General features: G+C 38.3%; 3 protein-coding genes across 4 annotated transcripts in view; all 3 read right to left on the bottom strand.

The window, feature by feature from the left end:
* The window catches only part of ptk7a (protein tyrosine kinase 7a), a 69285-nt gene extending 66870 nt beyond the window's left edge, over window positions 1-2415 (bottom strand). Inside the window, exon 1 of the mRNA XM_055217640.2 lies at window positions 2041-2415. Coding sequence (XP_055073615.2) covers window positions 2041-2116 — 76 coding nt within the window. The 5' untranslated portion in view covers window positions 2117-2415. The remainder of the gene's footprint in view (window positions 1-2040) is intronic.
* A 1341-nt stretch (window positions 2416-3756) lies between these two features.
* Window positions 3757-18912, bottom strand: soul4 (heme-binding protein soul4). The gene is made up of 6 exons (XM_055217641.2): window positions 18755-18912; window positions 17791-18002; window positions 12869-12960; window positions 9339-9480; window positions 8847-9030; window positions 3757-5752 (listed from the first exon to the last, which is right to left on the bottom strand). The coding sequence occupies exons 2-6, from the start codon at window positions 17948-17950 to the stop codon at window positions 5578-5580; spliced, it is 753 nt and encodes a 250-aa protein (XP_055073616.1). The 5' UTR covers window positions 17951-18002; window positions 18755-18912; the 3' UTR covers window positions 3757-5577.
* A 3178-nt stretch (window positions 18913-22090) lies between these two features.
* Window positions 22091-25631, bottom strand: part of klc4 (kinesin light chain 4) — a 50579-nt gene continuing 47038 nt past the window's right edge. Inside the window, exons 15-17 of one of the 2 annotated variants that reach the window (XM_055217651.2) lie at window positions 23312-23430; window positions 22636-22693; window positions 22091-22549 (exon numbers count right to left, since the gene is read on the bottom strand). In XM_055217651.2, the coding sequence (XP_055073626.2) occupies window positions 22481-22549; window positions 22636-22693; window positions 23312-23430 (246 nt within the window). In that variant the 3' untranslated portion in view covers window positions 22091-22480. The remainder of the gene's footprint in view (window positions 22550-22635; window positions 22694-23311; window positions 23431-25631) is intronic. The other variant, XM_055217650.2, reaches the window with a different exon arrangement.

Consider the following 25631-nt stretch of genomic DNA (forward strand, 5'->3'; position numbering starts at 1 on the left):
TGAGGTTGCAAATTGCAACCAACGGCTCAGTCCACTGCTCACCTCTTGTTTTGAAACGCACAGAGAAGCTACGGTAGCCGCCACCAGAAAAACATGCCATCGTCGGAGACAACTTAGTAAAACAGTTTGTCCATTAAGGGCTTCTGTAGAAACATGGCATCACAAAATGGCGACTTCCACATAAGGGGACCCTCTGTGTATGTAGATAAAAACATCTAATTCTAAGGTAATAAAAACATAACGGTTCATTATAAAAATGTCTTTAGACACCCCTAATAATATAGTTTTGCATAATATTTTGCATTTCTGTCAAAAGATCCTTCTAAAAATTACACACTGCACCTTTAAGTATCACAAACACATAAGTGCACACAACTTAATTTTTAGGTGTTACCAAACAGCATTTTTTCGCCCTTTTTACATAATCATTGTGTTTATAAACTTCAGAAAGAAAAATAGGATTGTTAAGACCAAATTAGAAAGGTGTGTAAAGGTTTAGCCATTTCTTTCTTTCAAATAAAATTTAAACAAATGATTATGCACATATGAAAGGCAAATTATTTAAAAAAAAAGTTACTGCCAAAAATAGAAAAATCATTCAAAAAAATGCACAAAAGGAGAACAACAGCAAGCCTAAAATATAACCCAAAATACAATAGGCATGAGTTAAATCTCATAGACGTTAAAGTGGGGGGATATCTCTACTCCAGACTGTCTGTCATTAACATAAGAAAGACAGGAGATGACCAACAGATCAAGCAGAGCCATCAAGTACCTGTGAAATGTTTCTGTCCTCTACCCTTTTATCTTTCATGTCTTCATGCAAATGTTTCAGGTTATTCAATAGACCTTCCATTAAAACAATGACCACAGCTATCTCTATGTATCCCAACCAATGCTAAAGCAGCTTACTATAATGTTACACACAAATATTCAACATACATCCCAAAATAAATGTTATTTATTTATTTATTTATTCAAGATGTGTTGTTCAGATAAAAAAAACACAATAGCAAAGCAAATAAGAAAAAATATCTGTTTTTTCAGTAAAGTGATTCTGACCAGATTGTGTTGGAATGCTTTCAAGTTATGACAACAGAAATCACATACACGAAGTTTTAGGAGTTCTCTGTGCAACATTGTTGCTTATCTGTCTCTTATGAGTTCAATTTATCACGACAACCAGACTCTTTCAAGTATAAATCCCTCAACAGGAATTAATAATATCCAAATTTAAATAAGAGAAGAAGAATCAGATCTGAAAGAGAGACTCCGAGCTTTAAACATGAATATTTCATTACAGGCCACACACAAACTCAAGCAAAACACAAACTCACGGTAAGTCAAAGTTTCACACAAGCACACACACACACACACACACACATTTATCCTGATCTATCGAGCTTTCTTGTGTACATTAATGCGAATCTGAGAAATATTTTACTAAAGTCTAATTAATATTCAGTGAGTTTAACTCAATTGATATTCAGTTCATTTTTATACCCAAACGAAAGACGGGCTTTATTAGCATCTAAAACTCAAGACTACATAGAAAATAAGACTTATACAGAGTGTAATGTAATGTTATAAGGCCTTCACAGACTGTACTGTACTTGAGTTTGAATCATTCATTCATTCACAAGCACGCACGCACGAATCTTTAGGACTTTAGATTCACATGCTGTTGGATCAAATCCACCCCAAAATATCCAGAACTAGTTTCAGGTCAACTACAATACATAAATAAAGTAGAAAACTACGGATAGTTTCATGCACAATGCTTCATGCGTTTGCAAAATAACGATCAGCAACTTCTCAAGCATGAACAACTACAAAACCGTTTCATGATTCACTCTCTATCAGGTACAAAAACAAGAATGAAAAAACACAAACCTGTTTCGTGATTCACTTTGCACAACACGTGAACCATGAATAACTTTTTTTTTCTTTATGATTCACTTTACACCGTGACCGAAACACACACGAGCCTTAATATATAACTTAACTTAATAATAAACTTGATGATTTACGGACTCTTACCTTCACTGATGAGAGTAAACACTATGAAGACGCTGTTGTGAAGTTTGCATTCGTGTCTCTTCGTCCATAAATCCATGTTTGAAGTCGGGGAAAAAACACGACGGTGATAAATGAAAGGCTCAAATGTCCGTATGAGTTAAAATGTTGCGCGTTGTTATAAAATCCAGTTTTCTTGTCGCGCGCCGTTCAGGAGTTACTCGTGAGTTTGCGTGGATGTGTCAGACTCTCCATGCTGAACTCAACGAGAAATCAATGAGAAATGGAGACAAAGAGTCCTGCTGGCCCCGTGCTGGGGGTTTCAGGAGCTGCTGCGGAGGAGTCGTGTTTCTCGCTCCAGTGGGAGTGGATGAGGGAATGATGGGTGGTGGGTGGGCTTTACTTGATGATGACTGAAATATGACCACTAAGCAATATCATTTCAACTTAAAGTTTCGCTTTCTAAGGGTTTCGTTTATTTTAACCATAATTTCTTACTTGTGTAGTATAAAATATCAACATACGCGATGCATTTGTTCAAGTAATTTACGAGTCGCCTCACTTACAATCTCATATATTTTGTATAAACACGACTGCCCCCTATAGGCTAGAGTCATTACTGTCGCTTGTTTAGATTGTAAGCACAGTATTTAGATGCATAGGGACAGGGGCGTCATGCAACATTTTTTATTTAAGGGGGCACAGTGTGCACAATTCACGGAAATTTGTGCATACACAGACATCAAACAAAATATTATAGAGCTTTCAGTCTTTTCCATGGCACTTACATTTCTAACAATCTGAACACCCCTGCTTTCATGCAAAAACCTCCAAAATAAAAGTGTGGACTAAGTTTCCTATCAAATAGCTACTATTTATCGGAATAATGACATATAGGTAACCTATTTACATCTGAAACGACATGTTTATTTAAGTTTTAATAAATTACTTGTTTATTTGTGTCATTAATGCATTTTGCACAACAACTGCATTATCTTATACAATTAATGTAATTTTAAATTCATTAAGTATATAAACAACGAAAATGAACTAAGCTATAGCCACGTGATTGATTTTAATTTTCAATAATGATTTTTTTTTTAAATTTGTAGATAAAATTATTAGAGGAACGAATTATTGCCTCAAATTTTACCTCATATGTGTGATTCCGCGCACCAATGAACTCTGGCGAACTTTGGCGTTGACAAAATAAATCTAGAAATCTACTAATATAACGTCGAGACTTTCACATTTTACATTTTCTACACAGAGGAGGTTAACTGCACATAACCGTACTGGGTTTTGGAAATGTTGTGAGCGTTTCTTACACGTTTTAATTCCTCAGATAGCAAAATGCAACAGCAAAGAGCCGGTGAGCGCGCTCAGACGCTAATGACGTCTGCGACTGCGCTGTCTGCAGCGCCTGTCGCCAGAATAAAGGAACACGATCAAAATCTCCGAGAAATGACAAGGATGCAGCACAGAATTGATAATATTGTGAATATTAAACAGATTAAAAGACAAATAACAGATTAATGGACGCTTCTTTGATTTTGCATGCATTGATTTTGAATGGGCATGACGCCTCTGCATAGGGAGGTGACCCGGTGACACATCAACAATTAAATATATATATATATATATATATATATATATATATATATATATATATATATATATATATATATTATATTTTTAAAATAATTATTTTATCTATTTGTATCGAAAGTGCTACACTAATAGTTTATCAGTGTAATTTTTATTACAATATACACTAACAATGTAAAAAAAGATGACAGGAATCATGTAAAACAGAGCGTTCAATAGTGTTAACAGATCTTAAAACACAATACATTAACATAACTAAATGAAAATACATTCACTAGACCAAATAGATCATAAATCAAATGCAATACTGCTGCAAATGGACTCAAGCCAAAACCAAATGTCATTTAGGCATAAACAAATGGTCCCATTCATTTGAAAGGGGTAAAGCTACAATACATTTAGATAAATTACACTTCAATAGCCTTCAAACAGCATACCCATAAGAAACCATCTGGCAACAACTGATTTAAACGTGTTAACAATACTTGACATATATTCAAATAGTTGGCCTTATGAGATAAAACATAAAAGTTAAAGGTGAAAACATAAATTAATACAGCACCAGTTACAAAAGCTATCCAATGATTGTCTGATAGTTCATGATATTACATACAGTATAAAAATATTCAAAACGGTCTTTGAAAAAACACTGCTGTTCATTGATGTAACAGATTTTTCCTATATTACCCAACTGCAAATCCATATTTTAAAAATTGTATAAGTACCTCTTTTAAATCTTACATTTGAATCATTTTCATGAACATACAATGCGAATAATTTGATTTTAGTGATGTGAGGCCACAGTTTAAACATGTCGTATATGAGAAATCTGACCGTGTTCTATTATTTTTGTGTACTAAAGCTATAAACTGTAAAAGTTTATTCAAGTAGAGTTGATAAAACTTAACTAAAGAAGAAAACTGATGACCTACGACCACCTCGGCTAGCATAAATCTTCTTTTATACTATCCAGGTTTAAAGGGACATCTCACTTTTTTTTGAAAATATGCTCATTTTCCAGCTCCCCCAGAGCCAAACATTTGATTCCCACCGTTTTGAAATCCACCCAGCCGATCTCCGGGTCCGGCGCCAGCACCCCCAGCACAGCTCAGCACAATCCACCGAATCCGACTAGACCACCAGCATCGCGCCAAAAATTACCAACGAGTTTCGATATGATGTACTAAGACCGACAGAAAATTAAAAGCTGCAATTCTCCAGGCCGATATGGCCAGGAACCACACTTTAATTCCGGCGTAACAATCAAGGACCCCGCTGCCGCAACATGGCCGCAGCAGGCACAGCGATACTACGCACTGCCCGAAAATAGTCCCCTGCCATTGAAAGTAACCAAGGGGACTATTTTCAGGGGAGTGCACAACATCACTACGCCTGCCGCAGCCATGCCACACCAGCAAAGTCACTGACCATTACGCCAGAATGAGAGAGTGTAGTTCCTAGCCATATCTGCCCAGAAAATCGCAGCCCCCAACCTACCGTCAGTCCAAGTACACGATGCAACCACAGAAGAGTCAAGCCCCAAATAGGAAAAATATCGAAACTCCCCGGTTAATGTTTAGCGCAATGCTAATGGTCCAATCAGATTCAATGAATTGTGCCAAGCCATGCCAAAAGTGCCAGCGCCAGACCCGGAGATCAGCCGAATGGACCCCAAAACGGCAAGAACCATGTTCAACTCCAGGGGAGCTGGAAAATGAGCACACCTTCAAAAAAAGTGGAATGTCTCTTTAAAAATAATGTACCCTGTTTATGTAAAAGAAAACTCAAAGGTATGCTACAAATACAAATCTCTTTCTTTATACTCAACTGCAGTTCCTCTACTCATCGATCAAGCAAAACGCACTGCATATTACAACACATACACAACAATAAAATGGATTTTGATTGTGATACTCAAACGGCTCTAAAGCACTGATGGTTTGGGAAATATTCTTAAGAGCCGCGCCGGATGAACCAGATCTCATTACGACGGTGGGGAATGCCAGGATTCTCGTAAACAGCTACCATGTAGTGATCTTGGTCAATGTCTTCAGAGCTTCCCAACATCTCCCTCAGGACGCTGATCTGACGAGAGATGGTCTCCTCTGTTGTGGTCCCATAAAAAACCCTAGAGAGAGAGAGAGGGTTAAACATAGACTGTGTAGAAAGGGTTGGATGGTACAACCACATATTACAGCCTGACCATGTTTACACATCACAGTAATGACATATCACAGCAAAGTTAGTTTATTATAACCATGTGACTATCTATTAAATTAAATACTTTACATATGAAAGGTACTGTACTTCATCTCATAAGAGTGTATATGTAGAACTTGATGGATACAAGCCAAAAAAATAACATTATTTACAAGAAAACTAATGACTACACTCTCATCAATGTAAATAAAACTTTAGTCAAAACTTAAAACTTCAGTTTAAACACAAAGGGCTTTATTTTAATGATGTAAGTGCATGATCTAAAGCACACAGGCGTGTCCGAATCCACTTTTGCAAATTTAACAATGGAAAAATGGTTTGTGCGCCTAGCACACAGTCTACAAGGTTACAGGTATTTTGGGCGTAACGTGCAATAAACCAACGACAGTCTCATCTCCCATCACCTTTAAAAGCCAGTTGTGCTCGCGCCATGCCGATTCCCTATTTAGATGGCAGAATTTGTAAACTAAAAAACTACGAGGAGAAAGAAGAACAGCAGTTTAGGATTTATTTACAATTTACAAACGTGTGGAGAGCCTTAACATTTAGCACTCAGACAGCGCCGTGAGGGTTTTGAAAAGCAATAAAAAAAGGTTCTCATCTTAACATATCCAGAGGTACAAAATCATCATATACAATAAATCCGCGGGGTAGCATTTAAAAAAAAAATCATTTCAAAATAAATGCAAAACATTTAATTACTTACCAAGCTACAGGTTACGTCCAAGAGGCTCAATAATAATCTTGTATATTTTAATTCTTAAATTTTTCATATTTAAAAACGTTTGTGTGCTGTTGCACATCCATGTGTGTGATAAGCAAACGCGCATTGTCGTCCCATTTATGGGTGCATATTAATTAAAAACAATATTGTGTCAGTAGTCCCTTTCACACATACAGTCTTTACTGGTAATTTACTGGTAAATTGGAGTTAACAGGTCATGTGTGAACAGAACCTTTACGGTAAATCAGTGCTGCCAATTTACCAGAAAGAGGTTGTAAGATTACCAGTAATTTACTGGTAAGCACTTTGTGTGAACAAAAAATATCAATTACTGGCACTTACAACACACGACGTCACACCGCGCTGACAGCTTCGGGCCAATCATAACGTTTTAATACAGATGACGTTTACCCCCGTACTGTTTACAGACGTTTTCACACACACGCTGCTTGAAAGTCGAGCACACCTGAAGTTTACCTCCACATTTCTTCACCAAAGTTGTTTAAAACAGCTTACCATCTACTTGCCGAACTGCCGACGTCCTTAGCACACCCTCTGTGAAGCCTAATATGCAAACAGTACTGTTGTTTTTCGGTTTGACGTCGCCTAATGCAATGTTGTTTGGTCACAAGCAACTTCGCGACCGTCAGCGTTTACCACAGACGTGAAAACTACAAAATACAGACCCTGGATATGAATGACGTGGATTTTTTATGCTGCGTTTACACCAGCCGCGGTATAGGCGTGAAGCGCGAGTGATTTCAATGTTAAGTCAATGTTAAGACGCGTTGACGCGCGTCTGGAGGTCTCGCGGCGCGGATGAGGCATTTGGTGCGGAAACGCAATTCCGCCTCATTTGCGCGTCTACTTCGCGCAAATGGCGCGTGCATTGTACGTGCATTTTGCGTTTGACGTGAATTGCCGGCTGACGGCAAAGTAAATATTTTTAACTTTGGCAGAATTTTGCGCCGCGTTAACAAATCAGGAGCCTGCTGCTGCTGTGGTGGCAGCCCCGCCCGGAGTCACTTGTTCAACCTGAAGGAATGCTTGATATTGTCTGTAAGCAGTCAGCCGGAGCTTTACGACACAAGTTCTTATTTCTATACAGGAGACAGGAATAAAAAATACCTCGCTTGGAAGAGTGTCAGTGAGGACATCGGGCAACCTGGTAAGTTGTAATACACATTTCACTTTTGAGTCACGTGACGTTTATCGACCCGCGAGGTTTATTTTCCCCCTATAGTAAGGTTACCAAATACAAACCGGTAATTCTTTCGATAAATGCACAATCAACATCAGTCATCTTGCAAACAGACAACCGCATAGCACTTGCCCCTCCCACAAGAAGCGGATTTTGCCTCTGACGCACGTTAAATGCTTGCTTTTTCCCCGCATCTACTTTGCTCTACATGCGCGAATGCATTCAAACTGTTTCAAGCGGCAAACTAGGCGCAGTAGACTCAATTTTGACGCCTGAAATGCGGTTGGTGTAAATGCAGCAGCATTGACAAATACAACACTGAGCTCGCTTCGCGCCACAGGTAACTTACTGTGGGTTTACACCAAATGCGAATTTTTCGCTCGAGTTGAATATTTTCAACTTGGGCGAAGACGCGTTTGAGGTGAATAGCGCGTGTTTTCACGGCAAACGCACATCATTCGCATCGCCCCACGCGAGGACGCGTCTGATCGCGTCTTTGCATTGACTTTGTATGGAATCTACTCGCGCAAATCATTGAACTCACATCTGGTGTAAACCCACAGTTACGCTTTCTCAACGAATTTACCGGTATTTTGATACTGATGTGTGAATGATGTCTTACTGGTAAAAAGACGGAATGTAACTGCGCGTGTGAACAGCACATTTTTGTATTTACTGGTAAATTCATTCTGGTAAATTCATGGTAATTTACCAGAATTACTGTGTGAAAGAGGCTATAGACTTTAGACCAGGTTTTAGTCAGTCAATGGCGTGGTCTATTTTTGTTGCCTGAACAAACCTCGTTTTCGGACCAGAACGCCCATGGGCGCAAAAATGGGCACGAATGCATGTGCTATTTAAACAACGTGGCGCTAAATGTGAAAATGAGAGTAACCTTTTGTTGTCAAAACTATATGGTCAGATGGTTTCAACCTTTAAAAAAAAACATGTGTCCCATGAATCAAGGCATTCAAACAGTATTGTCAATAATGGCCAGCCCTAGTATCTAATACAGAGAAGTAGTTATGAAAACTGAAAGCGATGGTCTTAATGTAAAGAAGGATGGTGGATATTTACCTGGCTATGACTCTGATGGTATCCCTGTGGATGATGGTGATATCTGGATCACTGGATTCTGGTGGGTTTGTCTGGAACTCAGCAGGCAGATAATACGCCGTCACCACTTCCTTCAGGAAGTTTATGCCATCCTCTGACATTGTAATCTCATTCACAATAGGCACAGACATGCCCAAGTATCGTCCTGGAACCGAGACAAACACTCCATTTAAACAATAAATGTAACATGATAAACATTTAACATCTTGTGCCACTTGTGCTAAGAGGATAAAAGAACAAAGGAATACATCACATTCAAATACTAGCTCTATGTGCACAAAAAGGTCACCAGGGTTAGATTACAAGTTCTTGTACACTCTGTTAAACATGAAGTCTTTATTGTAAATGTCCGTATTTTAGTCTAAAACCAATGACAGCTTTCACTTCTATCATTTCAACTTGATTAACACCACACTAAAGCTGAACTAAAGATGCGCGTGTGTGTGTGTTTACCTGTTGAATTCTCTTTACAGATGAATCGCATTAGTTTCATAAAGGCATTGGAGATGCTTTGCTCATACAGTGCGTCTCCTCGACTGACACATGCCCACTTTCCAGCGGGGTATACTCTCTCCTCATACAAAACTTCATCGAGCTGCATACACAAACATATATCATCATTTTCATACAGTATATCATACAACTACTCTTCTTCCAAGACCAGATTTATAAAATGTAAATATGATGCGAGGCAAACTTTAAATTTTTACCTTACCATTTTTTTACTTTTACTTATTATATATGAAGAGTTTGGTTCCAAAACGCGATAAACACCATTTAAAAAAAAGTAACCGCCAAAATCAGTGCTGTATTAGGTCAGTATTAAAAAGTAAATAATTTTACGCAAAATCTAATATCCGCTGTGTTATTCTGACATCTTTTCTCACTTTTTCCCAAAACGCGATAAACGCCACTCCTTCTTTTCTGCATGAAGGCAATAAATCTGCTTAACCAATCACAGCGCACCATTCCACACATTGTAAACAAACAATGGTGGCGCGTTAAATACACACAGAGTCCTAGTTTTCCTCATCTACTTTGTACTTCGTGATCAACAAACAAAAAAACTAAATAATACTTTTGATGGCATTGATAAACCTGTGGTTGTTTTCTGTGGCGGGAAAGAAACGTAAACTATCAAATCCAGACCTGCAAACTCCTACGCGATTCACGTTAATGACCCAATTGACCAAGAAAACGGCGATTGTCGCCGAAAAGCGACAAGTTTGCAGGTCTGCAAATTGAATAATTTATGTGAGACGCATTCGGGAGACGGAAAAATGCCGGCTGTTGCTTGTTCTCCCGACAGCATCAAGCTTCTTTCATGCTAACACATTGACCCCAGCGGATATGAAAAACTTTCCATTATTTTACCCAAAGTCAACGAAAATCGAGCAGGACCAAAACATTTTACAGCTGATTGCTGTCAAAAAGTTCAGTGACGACGTCCAAGGATGATGGCAGCAATGACAGTGTTCTTAATATGACAAAAAAAGTGTTTTGATTAATGCCATTAATGTTTTTTTTTATAATTTAGTCACCTAAATGAATATAACATGGCAAAGATGAATGAACATTTATATATTGATTCAATAGATTTATAGCATTTTGAAAAAAACTTGTCATGGATTTATTGCATTTTGCGGAAAAAATAATCCGTTTTTATAAATCTTTGAAAATCAAATTAATGTTATGATAACCTGAAGATACTATGTGAAAGTTTGTCACAGAAAAAAAGTGGTTTTCATCTTTTTTGTTATAGAAAACATATTTTTACCCAAATTAGTCAAAATGGATTTATTGCGTTTTGGAACCAACGCATATATTATATGTTATAATTTGTTGTTTTTGTTACTTTTTGTGATAGGTCATATATTAAAAAACATGCATTTTCAAAAATGCACACATCTTGTATCCAGTATTTTGCCTTTTAATTACTGAAAACTCTTATTTTCTTTTTTTAATATTTAAAAAAGTTAAACTATAAACATCGCACATGTATTTTTGTATAGCACTATGCAGAGCTCTTAAAAATCTTTTGTTTATAACTGTTTTATTTATTCATAAATTGTTAAATTATAAAAGTATTCACAATATATAGTCAGTCTTCTTTTAATGACTAAAATTGCACTTTAAGGGGTGGTTTCCTGAACAGGGATTATCTTAAACCAGGACTAGGCCTTAGTTTAATTAGGAAATTAAACTAGTTTTAACAAACATGCCTTACTAAAAACATTAATTGTGTGCATTTTGATGCAAAACAAAGTGAACTGATGTATTTTAAGATATGTCAGTGCAAGTTGTTTTCAGTTTGGACAGCTCTTACATTTATTTTAGTCTAGGACTTGTCTAATCCCTGTCCAGGGAACCTCCCCTATGTTTGCCTTTCCATTGTACACACAAATGTTGACCGGAGTTCGCCCCCTAGTGGCAGTCATAATGAAATTTCAGTTAAATGTGGTGCATGATTTTTGAAACACACTTTGGAAAAGGGAGTCAGCCCGAGTACCAAAACCACCCCTTAAAGTATAGGAAAATATGAATAGGAAGAAAATTCTCTGAGTATTTATGTTTTATTAAAGCTTCCATAACACAAGCTGGTGTTAAAGGAATAGTCTACTCATTTTCAATATTAAACTATGTTATTACCTTAACTATGAATTGTTGATACATCCCTCTGTCGTCTGTGTGCGTGCACGTGGGCGCTGGAGTGCGCTGCGACGCTTCGATGGCGTTTGGCTTGGCCCCATTCATTCGGTGGTGCCAATCAGAGATGAAGTTGGAGGTGACCAGACGCATCAACGTTTTTCCTATTTGAGACGAGTAGTTATACGAGCAAGTTTGGTGGTACAAAATAAAACGTAGCGCTTTTCTAAGCGGATTTAAAAGAGGAACTATATTTTATGGCGTAATAGCACTTTTGGGAGTACTTCGACTCGCCTGAAAAGTCCGCTCCCCTTCTCCCTCTCATAATGGGGAGAGGGAGGGTGTTACTGCGCCGAGTCGAAGTACTCCCAAAAGTGCTATTACACCATAAAATATAGTTCCTCTTTTAAATCCGCTTAGAAAAGCACTACGTTTTATTTTGTACCACCAAACTTGCTCGTATAACTACTCGTCTTAAATAGGAAAAACGTTGATGTGTTTGGTCACTTCTAACTTTATCTCTAAATGGTACCATTGAATGAATGGGGCTAAGCTAAATGCTATCGAAGCGTCGCAGCGCGCTCCAGCGCTTACGTGCACGCACACAGATGATAGAGGGATGTATCAACAATTCTTAGTTAAGGTAATAACATATTTTAATATTGAAAATGAGTAGACTATTCCTTTAATCTTGACTACCTATAGTGTAGTATTACATTCTTCATATCTCCGAAGAGTCTTACTCTTTAGTTTAATCAGATTTATAAAAAACAGATCAGCAGTACAGATTCTTTTCGTATGAACCCAAGCAAGCAACACACAAACCCACTTTCTGGATAACTTATGATTCACTACATGTACGTGCCGATTTCCAACATAACACACAAGTCGTAAAAATAAGTGCCTGCTGCAGACGCTCCAAAGGTATTTATGATAAAAAGAAACGCTCGCGTTTGACAGATACTCGCTTAATCTCACGAGTTTAGTGTTAAATTAGTGTCTTGCGAGTATTTTGTGAATGTGAGTGTCTCTTTTATCATAAACCCTATCGACACGTGTGCAGCAGACACGTATTTTAAAATACGACGATGCACGACGACATGACGAGCAACACACACGACACTCCGAACCCATATTTTGAATTCGCGCCCCTCGGAAGAGAAGTCACCGGGCGCAACTGGTCACACAACCAACTTAAAACTTTGCCTATGTTTAGCATGAGAAATACAACTCTTAAACTGTGTTAATAAGTCAGAATGCATGAAATACCACTGACCCCCATGAATATGTGAAATTTTTTTTCACAAAAAATGTCACATATTGTAAAATGATTTTACCTTTTCATGTCGGGACACAGTAACAAACGGCACCGGCTCTCGCTCTGAGGTCTGATTCCTCACCGTCATCTCTTGAATGGGACCGCGCATCTCTATATAAAAACACCAAAGTCAGTTTATACTAGGGCTGCTCGATTATGGGCATAATCATGATCACAATTATTTATTTATTTTAAAGACCATAATCACAATTATTTAACATGATTTTAAAAACATGCATTTATTTAACCCTGTTATTTAGTGTTACAGTATACCACGGATCTGTTGAATGCTGCATTCTGATTGGCTGAGAAATGTTCTATAGGTGTTGATTATTTTTCTGTAAACCGCACACCTAATTTGTCAAATGTCTTAAAAATAGTCAACAGAGCAATGCTTGTGGTAACCGTGGTATAAGAGAAATAATTGGCTCCGGTCCTTTGAATTGTTTGAAAATAATGTACACCTGCAGTGTAACGGCAGTGCCGCATTACCACCTTGGTGTGCATTATTTTCTTATGATTCAGTGGCCTGTCGTCAATTATTCCTTACATAGGCCACGCGTGTCAAAGCATGCGGTGCCTTCGAAGTGCTTTACAAACACATCAGTCCGGACACACGCAATTTATATTTTAATCGCACAATAATTGTTTTACCTCGATTATCTTGTTTTTTTAATTTTTAAATCAATAATTTAAATGTAAATTCCGGGTGTGCCTCATACGTCCTGAATAGTGAAGCCGCTGGCTTTTTGATCGCCCCCTGGTGGCTAGCTGAAGCAAGTCATAAACCCCGCCCTCTCCATGCAAATGAACGAGACTCTGATCAAAATAAAAATTAATTACACTTCCAATAAAGTTTCCCAAAGATGGTTTTGGTCCTTTCAGGTAGTTGATATCACGCTGATATATGTTCAAGTGTTCATTTTTGTGATAAGTTTAATTTTAGCTAGTAATTTGATGATATAGAAACGGGGCGTGTCGTTATGATCGGCGTGGTTGACTTGGGCGCGCGAGCATTTGGGCGGAAGTTTGATACCGCAGCTCCGCCCCTGGCTCCACGGATGATTCCTTCTATGCATGCCTTGGCTCCAAACTGACGGACATGTTTAGCTTCAATTCATTAGAATGGAGCGAGGCGGCGTCGCGTCGTCCATCTTTTTTTACAGTTTGTGGTAAAATCGTAAACGATTAATTGCACAGCTCTATTTTACACTGATCTGAAACCAGTTTCAACCTCAGTGGTTATAACATTTACATTTAGCAGATACTTTTATCCAAACCGACTCAGCGTCCCGCAGCGTCGCGTCTAGGACAACTCGGAGGTATCGTAAACCGGAATTGCACATTAAATAGCGCAAGCTTCATCAGATAGCGTCTACTTCAAAATGCAAAATGTATTTTAGCAGCCAATGTTAATCGTTATTTAATGTTAAACTATGTGAGTGGCGTGACAGGGATTTGAGCAAATTCCTGAGTCGTAGCTAGGCGGTGCGGACTAGTGCTGTGTTAAAAATATCGATACGACAATACATCGTCATGGACGCCTGACGATGCGCGCGCATCGATACAGCACTTTCCGTATCGATTTGGATCGCTGTTGATCCGTGATCCATATGGAAAGGACGCATGTGTCCCGCGGAGTAGGCTACATAAGTTAGAGTTAAAGGTAGCGGGGTATACTTTCACTTTGCGTGTCTGTCTCACTGGCACAAAAATGTAATTCAAAATAGTCTTGAATCGTGATGCGCATCGTATCGGTGCCCTTGTATCGGGATACGTATCGTATCGGGAAATTGTTGGCGATACACAGCCCTAGTGCGGACAGGCGCCACCTGTCGGTGCCGGTGTGCGTATACTCATAGAAAGCAATGTGTTCGATTTCTGTAGAATGGCGCATCGCGGCGCTGAGCTACGCGTCCAGTGTGCGATCCCCTTTACAAATGTGGCAAACAATAAAAAGCAATTAAAACAATAGCAATATAAGTGCACTAAAACTAGTCTATACATAGCAAAGTGTTTTTAGAACAAAAAAAAAATATAAAACTAGAAAAAGATATTGAACTCTGTATTACAAAGTCAGGTATTATAAAAGTCTAGCTTTAAAGGCAGGGTGCATGATCTCTGAAAGCCAATATTGACATTTGGAATCACCTAAACAATCACCCCCCTACCCCAATAGAATCAGGACCGTTTTTTGATAATCCCGCCCCAGACATACACAACCCAGGCAACGATGTCGATTAGTAGACACTAGGGTTGCCGCGGTGATGTAATTTTCCCACCGGTTAATCAGCGCGTCACAAACCCGGTGAAACCGGTGTCACCGTGTGGGAGGGGCTTATAAATGCGCATGCAGACGTGCACATTTTACTTTCACTTTTGAATTAAGCAAATTTTTAAATGCAGTGCTTGCGTACGCTGCGTTAAATTGCGTATGAATTTGCATGCAATGCGAGGGCAACAGCTGGTTTACTTAAGTGCTTGAGTCAGTGTGCGCAGGTAATTCTCAAAGAACCAGCCAGTCCCAAGCAGAGCAACCGGCTACTTCTCCATAAAGCGCTGCTTGAATGATGTGTTTATTATTTTTCTTGATGATAAACACAACAACAAAACGATCTCGCTTATATTAAACATCATATATGTATATTATAACAAAAACGAGTAAGCACGCGGCTTCTGCCTTCGTCTGGTCAGTCAGCTCGCCTCGCAAACTCTGACAGGAATAAATTAAATCTGACACCTGCTGCTCTGTGATGTGACGCGCGTTCGGCTTCGCTGAATTCAGGCACCAGACACATTCAGTTTGCTTTCTCTCTAACGAAACTAAATGATTAAATTACACGAAAATATCAAAACGATGTTGAAAGACGGTGTCACGGTGGGCAAGTTATCTAACCGGTGAGAGGCTGAAGCACCAGTAATCACCGTTTCACAGACTATCGCGGCAAGCCTAGTAGACACGCCCCTTACTGCTGATTGGCTACAAGTGTGTTTTAGTACTCGGCTGAACTCCCTTTTCCAAAGTGTTTTTCAAAAATCATGCACCCCGCCTTTAATTTGACTATGTGAAATAGCTGTTTTAAGGTTTACTTCACTTTCTTAAAAAAAAAGTCATGATAATTTTACTCACCCCCCATGTCATCCAAAATGTTGATGTCTTTCTGTGTTCAGTAGAGAAGAAATTAAGTTTTTTTTTTTTTTAGAAAAACATTGCATAATTTTTCTCAATTTAATAGACTTTATTGGACCTCAACAGTTTTATGTAGCTAAATGATTGTCATATTCAGCAAGAAAATAAAAAAGATTTACTTTTAAACCACAACTTCTCGTCTTGCACTAGCCATGTGAGGCGCCACCGCAACCTCATGTAATGCGTAGGCACGTCAAAAGGTCATGCATGACGTATGCAAAACTACCGCCCTGGTATTTACAAGTATGAAGAAAGAGGACCGTTCCGGCGTTGTTGTATGTGGAATGATATTAATTAATGTTTTTGTGTCAGTTTATTGTTTAAAATGTTCCGCAAATGTGCGTTTCACATATGACCTTTCGATATCTTTACGCATTACGTGGCACAGCAAGAAGTTGTGGTTTAAAAGTGCATATTTTTTATTTTTCTTGCCGAAAATGACAATTGTTTCGCTAGATCCCTTATGCCTTGTTTGGAATCGTTGAAACTGCGATTTTAAACTGCATTGAAACTGTAAACGATTGATGTCCAGTAAAGTCTATTAAATTAAGAAAAATACTGGAATGTTTTCCTCAAAAAACTTTCTTTTCGACTGAACAAAGAATGACATAAATAACTTGGATGACATCAAGTTTTTTTTAAGAAAGTGAGGTAATCCTTTAATAAACAAAATCACTGTGTGCGAAAGCCTACAGACATTAATAAGACACTGCAGTTGTATTACTATTAACGGGATAATGTTCAATCACAGTATGGCTGCTTTAGCAAAGTAAGCCCCGCCTTCCAGGTTAAAAAGCCAATCGTCAATCATTAAAGACTATGTGGGTGGGTGGGTGGATCTTTGTAAAGAGTGGAATAGAGACAGAGCGCCGTTATGCAAATTTGAAAACCACGCCCACCGGGGGGGAAATCAATCCAACCGTCTCCATTGAGTTTGTGTTGCGAGAAGCCGCCTCCTTGTCATTTCTGGCTTATAACAAAAAACTGAATAATGCCTAAAAGCTGCTGTGTGACAATATGTACAGCTAACAAGCCAAAGAACCCAGAAATAAGTTTTTATAAGCTGTCGAGCCGTAAAACCTAGTCTTTAAGGAGAATAAAGTGGATCGCCGATTACGTTTCCCCCTAGTGGACGCAGTTCTACTAATAGAAGTACTATGAAAAGTTGCCTGTGTCCATTTTTGTGTCTTTAAACGCTCGTTTTTTGGGGTCGACAGCTTATAAAAACTTATTTACAGATTAAACTTAAAAACAGAATAATACCTAAAAGCTGCTGTGTGACAAGGTGTACATCTAACACGCCAAAAAAATAAATAAATAATTTTTTATAAGCTGTCGACTTCAAAAAACGAGCGTTTAGACACAGAAATGGAAACAGGCAACTTTTCATAGTACTTCTATTAGTAAAACTGCGTCCAATAGGGGGAAACGTAATCGGCGATCCACTTTATTCTCCTTAAAGACTAGGTTTTACGGCTCGACAGCTTATAAAAACTTATTTCTGGGTTCTTTGGCTTGTTAGCTGTACATATTGTCCCAAATCATTTTTTAGGCATTATTCAGTTTTTTGTTATAAGCCAGAAATGACAAGGAGGCGGCCTTTTGCGATACAAAGTCAATGGAGACTGTTGGATTGCTTTCCCCCCCGGTGGGCGTGGTTTTCAGGTTGTGACGCGCTGCGCTCTGTCTCTATTAGGTATTAGCCAGCCTTTGTGCATGCAAGTGTGACGATGTTAGTGTTAGTGCTATACCTCTTGGCACAGACACTTGATGCAACCGTCCAACAGCCTGCCAATGTGCTAACACTCTGTCCTGGTTCTCTTCATTCATTGGCTCAGAGCTGTCGGTGACATCATCATCGAGCTGCTCGTCATCAAATCCCTCTAGGTCCTCAAGAGAGATGAGAGCCATAGTGCCAAATGTGAGAGAGAACAGCAACCGGTCAATCCAGAAGATTCTAGGACTGACATAAAAAAGACATTTTATATAAAAACTGACTTTTTTGATCAAAATAATGTAAAAATCGATTTATTCTGTGTAAACCCAGTTTTATGAGGCTAAAAGTTCATTTTCTCCATTAATTTTCCACAGACAAGGTGTTGTATAACAACACGAAAGTGATTTAATGATTTAAACATTGATTGCTAATTGCTAGCTGTACTCGACGTTTGTTTTGAAATAGTTTAATTTAGTTTCGCGGTTATTAATGAGCATATAATATTCAAACTTTATAACATGAGCTTCATCATCAAGATGACTACAAATAACACACAATATTCACTAAAGTCACTTGTTATTTATAACACATTTGCAACAGTCCTGATACACATACTCGTCTAAATAAACACGAAAACTTTACATCACACTCAAAGTGAGATGATGATGATGGTGGCGGTGAAGCAGCGCGTGACTGCAGAATTAGGTCAAACTGGGTCGACACGCGGCACATACAATCATTAAATACACATCGAGTATAAATAAATTCATTTTATATTATTATGCATGTTTATTATATTTATCGCTTTAACTGTGAAGTTCCTAAAGTCTTTTTAAGAAAAAAAACAACGATATTTTTAGCGTAACGTCATGTAAATATAACATTACATGCTTTAAACGTTTATAATCAATCAAACTAATCACTCATAAAATAAACTGATATGAATAACCGTTGCAAAGTTTGATGATGATGATGAAAATAAATGATGACCTACTTACCCAGCAGCCTCGCGCAGACACAACAACAGCACGACAGGCAGCTCAACGCAATGGGGATTAGAGAGCAGCAGTGCGCATGCGCTAAGTGAATCGTCACCGTGTGTTTACAAACACAAACCTTACGATGTTATAAAAACGATGTTTATAATAGCACACATGCCACTATTGACTGAAAGTGACATATGTGTCTCTGCTACAGTACTGTACTCTATAAACAACTAACAGCGCTGCGTTTTATACGCGTGCTGTGCTGTTAGATGGGTTATATGCGAAGAGCGCCACTAGCGGCACTAAACGAAACTGCGACTGGACTGTAGCTGCAGGCTCCGAGTCTGCATGATGTATTTTTTTTTTACCTCAAATAGACCTCAAATAACCTACATGTGATCTTAAAATGACACAACAGGTATTAAAGCTGTGATGATTCCCATGTCACAGAAAATGGACTGTAGGATCAGGTCCATTAACAGTGTTAAAGACAGCAGACGGATCCAATACAAGGATGTCAGTCACAGTATAAAAAAACAAGAGGATTGCTTGTTCCAGGATCAACTTGAAGTAAATGCAGCACATGCACTTTAAAAGGAGAACCTGTTTGGATGTGGAAGCATAAATTATTACTGTGGTAATTCGTATGAACTTATTTAAATCTACATTTACATAATGTAATAGCAGAACAACTACTATTTCCTACTATGTAATATGTGATGTATCTTATAAAACGGTTAGTTCCAATCCTTGATTCTGATTGGTCAATAGGTGTGCTTTATTCACGATAAAACACTGCTATGACCGCTTCACCCAACGGTTCTATTTAATATCACTGCGCCCTTAGCAACACCCTTAGCAACACATAAACATATAATGAGAGCAGTTGTTTTTATTTGAGCTTCCATGTTGTTGTTTGCATTCAGGGACTATTTTTTCTAGCGGAAGGAATGCTTTTATTAATTTAACTTCATGAAAGTTGCACTAATATTTTTTTTACTTTAATATTGTGTGGTAACCGTTTTATAAAAGCAATAAGGTACTTGAGGCAAGTGCTGTATCGTGAATAAGTAATGGCTGAAGGGGTTGCAGGCACTCCGCTTCGCGTCGTGCCTAACAACGCCCTTCAGCCGTTACTTATTCACAATACAGCACAGCCTCTCGTACCTTATTGCTTAATTAGATTACATATATAAACTATGCATCCAACCATGATGCAAAAATACAATGCAAGTAACAAGTTTGAAAATATTTTGTAACTTTAAACATAACAGCATTTAAATCCTACAGTAAAGGAATGTAAATTATACACAAGTGATTGATTTATAATTTGGGGGGGGGTCAACTCATCCTCATCCTGATAATTCTGTTCTTGACACAGGGTTCCCACACCTAGTTAACTTCAAATTCAAGGATTTCAAGGACTTTCCAGGTCCAATATCCTCAAATTCAAGGACTAAATGTGGGGACACATTCTCAAGTGAGAGCAAGGTTACATCGTGTTACCTTTTAAGATACATTTTTGCAGTTTCCTTTTGAAGGAACTCGTGCTGCGTCACTGCGTTGACACTTGGGGGACACCTCCAGGGGTAAGTGCGTCTAAATGTGTACATCAAATTCAACCAAAGGTGAGGCTTAATGACAAAGACAGGGTGACGCGGGAGACAGGAAGTATATCACTATCTGAAATATTGCCAAAGATGGCGTTACAGGGACGCAGGAAGTATGGCAAGAGAGACGCAGCGTCTCGTTCCCTTCTCAGGAAACAACAGTTACAAACGTAACCAGAGACGTTTTCATGTGTCAAACACAACTATGCAAAAAAGCATTTTGGTACGAATCAACATTCACATACAGAAGATATAAGCATTTAAAGCGAACAGTTAAGCACGTGTTTTTATATTATCCTACACTTACACAGGGAATAATATGGATTTTTTTCCCAGTAAACTTGCATAAAATAGATTCAAGCACTTTCAATGGCCTGTATCTTTGCATGTTTATTTTCAAAAACTTCCCAGGGCCTCGAATTTCCCCCCCAGATTCACAAACTTTCAAGGATTTCAAGGACCCGTGGGAACCCTGTTGACATCAGCAAAAGACAGAGTGAAATGCAGATTTCATTTAACAATTCTACAACATTTTATTTCAAGTCAGGTCTAGTAAGTGTATAGTTTTCGCTCAACAATTAATCAATTTACAAGTGCTGTCGAAATATATTAACAAATCAAACAGATCTAAACCCTGAGCATTTACACTTGAGCATTCTCGAAATTTAAACAGAATAAGCAACCAGAAATTAACAATGAAACTGTTTTTTGCAATAATACAAATAAACCGAATATAACATTTGTGCAATGTGTGACAAATGGCTTTTGCAATAGAAACAATTTACGAGTAAATTTCATATTTACAGATTATATGTATATTTATCAATTTAATGAAAATTGTACATTTGCAATGAAAAAGTGCAATTCTGCGTGTGGTTTTATGATCTAGCTCTGCCCCAAAATCTTGTTAGCAGCAAAAGTTATTTGAAATATTAAGAACTGAGTAAACATCTACAACTGTATGACATTATCTTGCTGTTTTTATGAGCTTATGATCATTCCGGCCGCAAATAGCAGACCTGGATTGTGTTTAAAAAGTCATTATGAGGACTTAGGTCCATTTTCTGACTTCGTACCTAAATCTGCTAAACCTGGCACAGACTGATCTGTCTGTCATTTCAAGCTATGTTAAATGGACATTCCACTTTTTTAAAAAAATATGCTCATTTTCCAGCTCCCCCAGAGCCAAACACCCGATTCCCACCGCTTCTGAATCCACCCAGCTGATTTCTGGGTCTGGCGCTAGCACTTCCAGCATAGCTCAGCACAATCCACTGAATCCGACCAGACCACCAGCATCACGCCAAAAAACAACCAAAGAGTTTCAACATTTTTACCACTCAAAACTTGACTCCTCTGTAGCCACATCGTGCACCAAGACCGACGGAAAATCAAAAGTTGCGACCCTCCAGGCCGACACGGCTAGGAACTATACTTTTAAACTGGCGTAATCAATTACTTTGCTGATGCAACACGGCTGCAGCAGGCGCAGCGACACCACGCACTGCCCGAAAATAGTTGGTTACTTTCAATAGCAGGGGACTATTTTTGGGCAGTGCGCAACATCACCACGCCCGCCGCAGCCGTGCCACACCAGCAAAGCAATTGATTATTACGCCAGTTCAAGAGCACAGCTCCCAGCCCCATCGGCCCAGAAAATCGCAACCTCCAATCCCCCGTCGGTCCCAGCAAACCATGCAACCACAGAAGAGTCAAGCTTCAAACAGGAAAAACACTGAAACTCCTTGGCCATTCTCCAGTGCGATGCCAATGGTCCAATCAGACCCAATGGACCGTGCCAAGCCACGCCAAAAGTGATACCGCCAGATCAGCTGAATGGATTCCAAAACGGCAAAAATCAAATGCTGAACTCCAGGGGAGCTGGAAAACGAGCACACTTACAAAAAAACTGGAATGTCCCTTTAAGCAAACGCACTAGCAATATTGCATTGATCTGAACACAGCAGCATCTATCTAACACCTTTATAGCACAGTAATAACCTACAGCAGCCTGTAGGGTAACATATGATTGAAATGTATGATTCATATGAGCAAGAATCTGTAAATGTACATCATTAAAGTCAGATCAATGTGTGTTGTGGAGTGAAATGCCGCGTTTGATGTTATCTCACTGATTTGGGCTTTTGTAAAGCTCTACAGTGCTGGAGCTCAGTGTTCTGCTTTTTCTCAATGAACCCTGTGATGACACAAACAACACATTAATTCCTCTTTTTATCTTAATCTTGATTATGTTAAATCAGAATGAATTTCTTAACAGCTCACCTGAAATGGGTCCTCATCTGTGCTGTTCAGATACCCGAGAGATGCGGCACGCTTCATACTGTAAAAAAATAAACTTTAAGCATTTCTTTTTCATAGTTTATATTACTACTGCTGCAGCATAGTTTGAATTATTATGTTTCATACATTTTATGTATGTATGTATGCGTGTATAGTTTGTGTATGTACATTCCTGGCATTTGGACAGTAAAGTAAGAATTTCATTGCTCTGGGAAACCTGCTTTCCTCACTGTGTATATGACAATAAGCGCTTTGAATCTTAAATCTTAAGAGGGCATTTCTAAATAAAACCAAAAGTTCCTATAAGTTCTGTATTATTTAAGTATGAGCTTTTTTTATAAGGACATAAAGTGACATCATATTTTTATACAAGTCTTTGTGTTCAGCTGAAGAAAGAAGGTCATGAAATTATGTGAGAACTTTCGTATTTACAGCTTATTCTAATTAGCATAATCACATATGATGGGCTAAAGAGGATATCTTAAAAAATAATAATTTGTGAATTGCCCGCAATGAAGTCTTAAAATCAGCCCATACAAATCCGAATGCAAGGACGGTGTATCTAAATCTGTTTTGCATTTATGAATCGTTCTAAAATGCAAATATATTTTGTAAATGTGTGTATTAAGGGAGTTTAAACATTCAATATCAGTCTCACTTGGTGTTACGAGGTTCAGGTGGCAAAGTTCCTTGGATTTTCTTCACCAAAATCTCGCTGCTTCTGCGCAGAACATCCCTGAGTTTTATAAAAGAGCCGCTCCGTCTCATCGTTCCATCCTGAACATAAACACGTCTGTTATTACTAAAGTAATGCTTATAATGCACATTTACACTTGGTATTAAAATGTGTTTTCGTTGATCGGATTACAAGTGGACGAGAGAGACACATTCCCGTTCACACCTGGGGTTTTAATCTGTCTCTTTTGTCCACTTTGACCGCTTCTGTCCTGTTAACTTTGAGTTGTTGAAATGAATGCACACTATTATTATGTCAAGAGTACCACTGCTTGTGTCGTTAGTAAAACGTAATTTAAAAAAGAATAATTTTAGACAGATTTTTTGCACAGGTCTACCAAAGGGTTAATGGTGCCGCATGATGATCAACTGTAAAAAGGATCAATTTTACCTCTTTGCAAAAGGAAACCCATTAACAATCAAGAATGCATGATTATATGAAGAGTTTCGTTGCAAAACGAGATAACCACCGTTTTTTTAATTGTTCAGAAATCTCGTTTTTTGGTTGTGCATTCCAATTAATTTCAATGCAACTGCAGTTGGTTTGTTTTGATTTAAAACCTTCATAACTTAAAAAATACAGCTAAGTAGCACCGTAAAACAAAATAATAACATGATAACATAATAAATATGTTTTGACAAAAATGTTAAAAAATGGATTTATCTCGTTTTGCAACGAAACTCTTCATTTGATGTCATGACTTTGCAATTAAAAAATGTCGCTATAATGGAAGTAAATGGGGCAAAAATGGCCAAGAACCATAAATGAGGGAGAAAAAAATTAAATCTGATGATGTTTATAAAACTAAACTAAAAATGCACAAAACCTAAAAATGCATCAAAGCCAATGTTTTTACAAATCTTTGACATGCCCAAGAATGTGAAAAAGGTGAAATGAAATCCAATCTACAATTACTTTGTATATTGAAAATCGGCCATTTCGTGTTTTTTCCCCCTCAAATCAGTGACACCACTTATGAACTTGCCAATTGGGAAAAGTTTTAAAAGGAATGCATTACAATATTAAGTTACTCCCCCAAAAAGTAGCTAACTGCGTTACTTAGTTACTTTTCATGGAAGTAATACTTACGTTACTTTGCGTTATTTTTTCTAATGCTGGGTGCACACAAAACAATTTTTTATATCTTATAAGATTTTCAAAATGTTATAGACCACAAACATGAGGATAAAAAATCCTAAATTTAACGGTTTTGCAGCTATAGTGTGTGGTGTGCCATCATGTGTCAAATACAGCACACCACACACAAACACATTTTCAACCAGAGTCTCGACTGTGAACACAGGAAATCTCGCAAAATCTCGAGAGACTTCAGAATAAGCATGGCTGACGATTTGCAGGAAGAAATTTCATTGATAGTGTTTGGAATGATTGTCACCGAAAATTCAATGAAAAAAATAAAAGGGTTTGGGTGAATTCATGGAGAAAGCGAGAACATGGTCTGTAAAAATTCACTTTGCATCCACTTCTCTTTGTGCTGCGCCATGACTGCTTCTGTCTTCCATCATCTCGCTTTCTGATTGGATATTGTTTCGTTTCACGTGATAATATCAAGAGCGTACACGCGTTTGTCCTCGTGGTTCCCCACACACATCAGGAGTTCTGATAGTAAATATTAAACATGTTTAATATTTACGATTCGCGATCTGGGCTGTTCCGGTGTTTTTCCGATCAGGTTTGGACACTCTTAACACACCTCACACGAAGGGACAATCTGATAGGATAATCTGTAGAGCCATCAAGATAACATGGCTGCAGGAGACACAATGATATTACGCACTGCCTGAAAACAGTCCCCTGCTATTGAAAGTTACCAAGGGGACTATTTTCAGGCAGTGCGTAATATCACTACGCCTGCTGCACCCATGTTACGGCAGCAAAGTCCTTGATTATTACGGTCCAATCAGATTCAATGGATTGTGGTACCGCCAGACCCGGAGATCGGCTGAATGGTTTCCAAAACGGTAAAAATATAATGTTTAACTCTAGGGGAGATGAAAAAATGCATATTTTCGAAAAAGTGGAGTGTCCCTTTAACAAATGATAGCCTAAAGACCGCGCAAAACACTGTGGGTTGATGCTAGAAGTAAGGACTGATGTAAAAACGGTAAATAACACATTAGATAGGCAGAGATTTTTGTTTGCTCGAACATACTGAACCATATGCGCGTCTACTCTACACCACGGTCAAAAGCGTTTTCGACTACCTCTGAATGTGGTCGCA

The sequence above is a fragment of the Misgurnus anguillicaudatus genome, chromosome 23 (assembly GCF_027580225.2).
Source record: "Misgurnus anguillicaudatus chromosome 23, ASM2758022v2, whole genome shotgun sequence".
Taxonomy (NCBI): domain Eukaryota; kingdom Metazoa; phylum Chordata; class Actinopteri; order Cypriniformes; family Cobitidae; genus Misgurnus; species Misgurnus anguillicaudatus.

Coding starts and splice junctions, on each gene's coding strand:
- soul4 (XM_055217641.2), bottom strand. CDS start 17,950: ATGGCTCTCATCTCTCTTGAGGACCTAGAGGGATTTGATGACGAGCAG. Junction 9,481..12,868: donor CTGTGTCCCGACATGAAAAG/GTAAAATCATTT, acceptor TTGTGTATGCAG/CTCGATGAAGTTTTGTATGA. Junction 9,031..9,338: donor CTGTAAAGAGAATTCAACAG/GTAAACACACAC, acceptor TCTCGGTTCCAG/GACGATACTTGGGCATGTCT.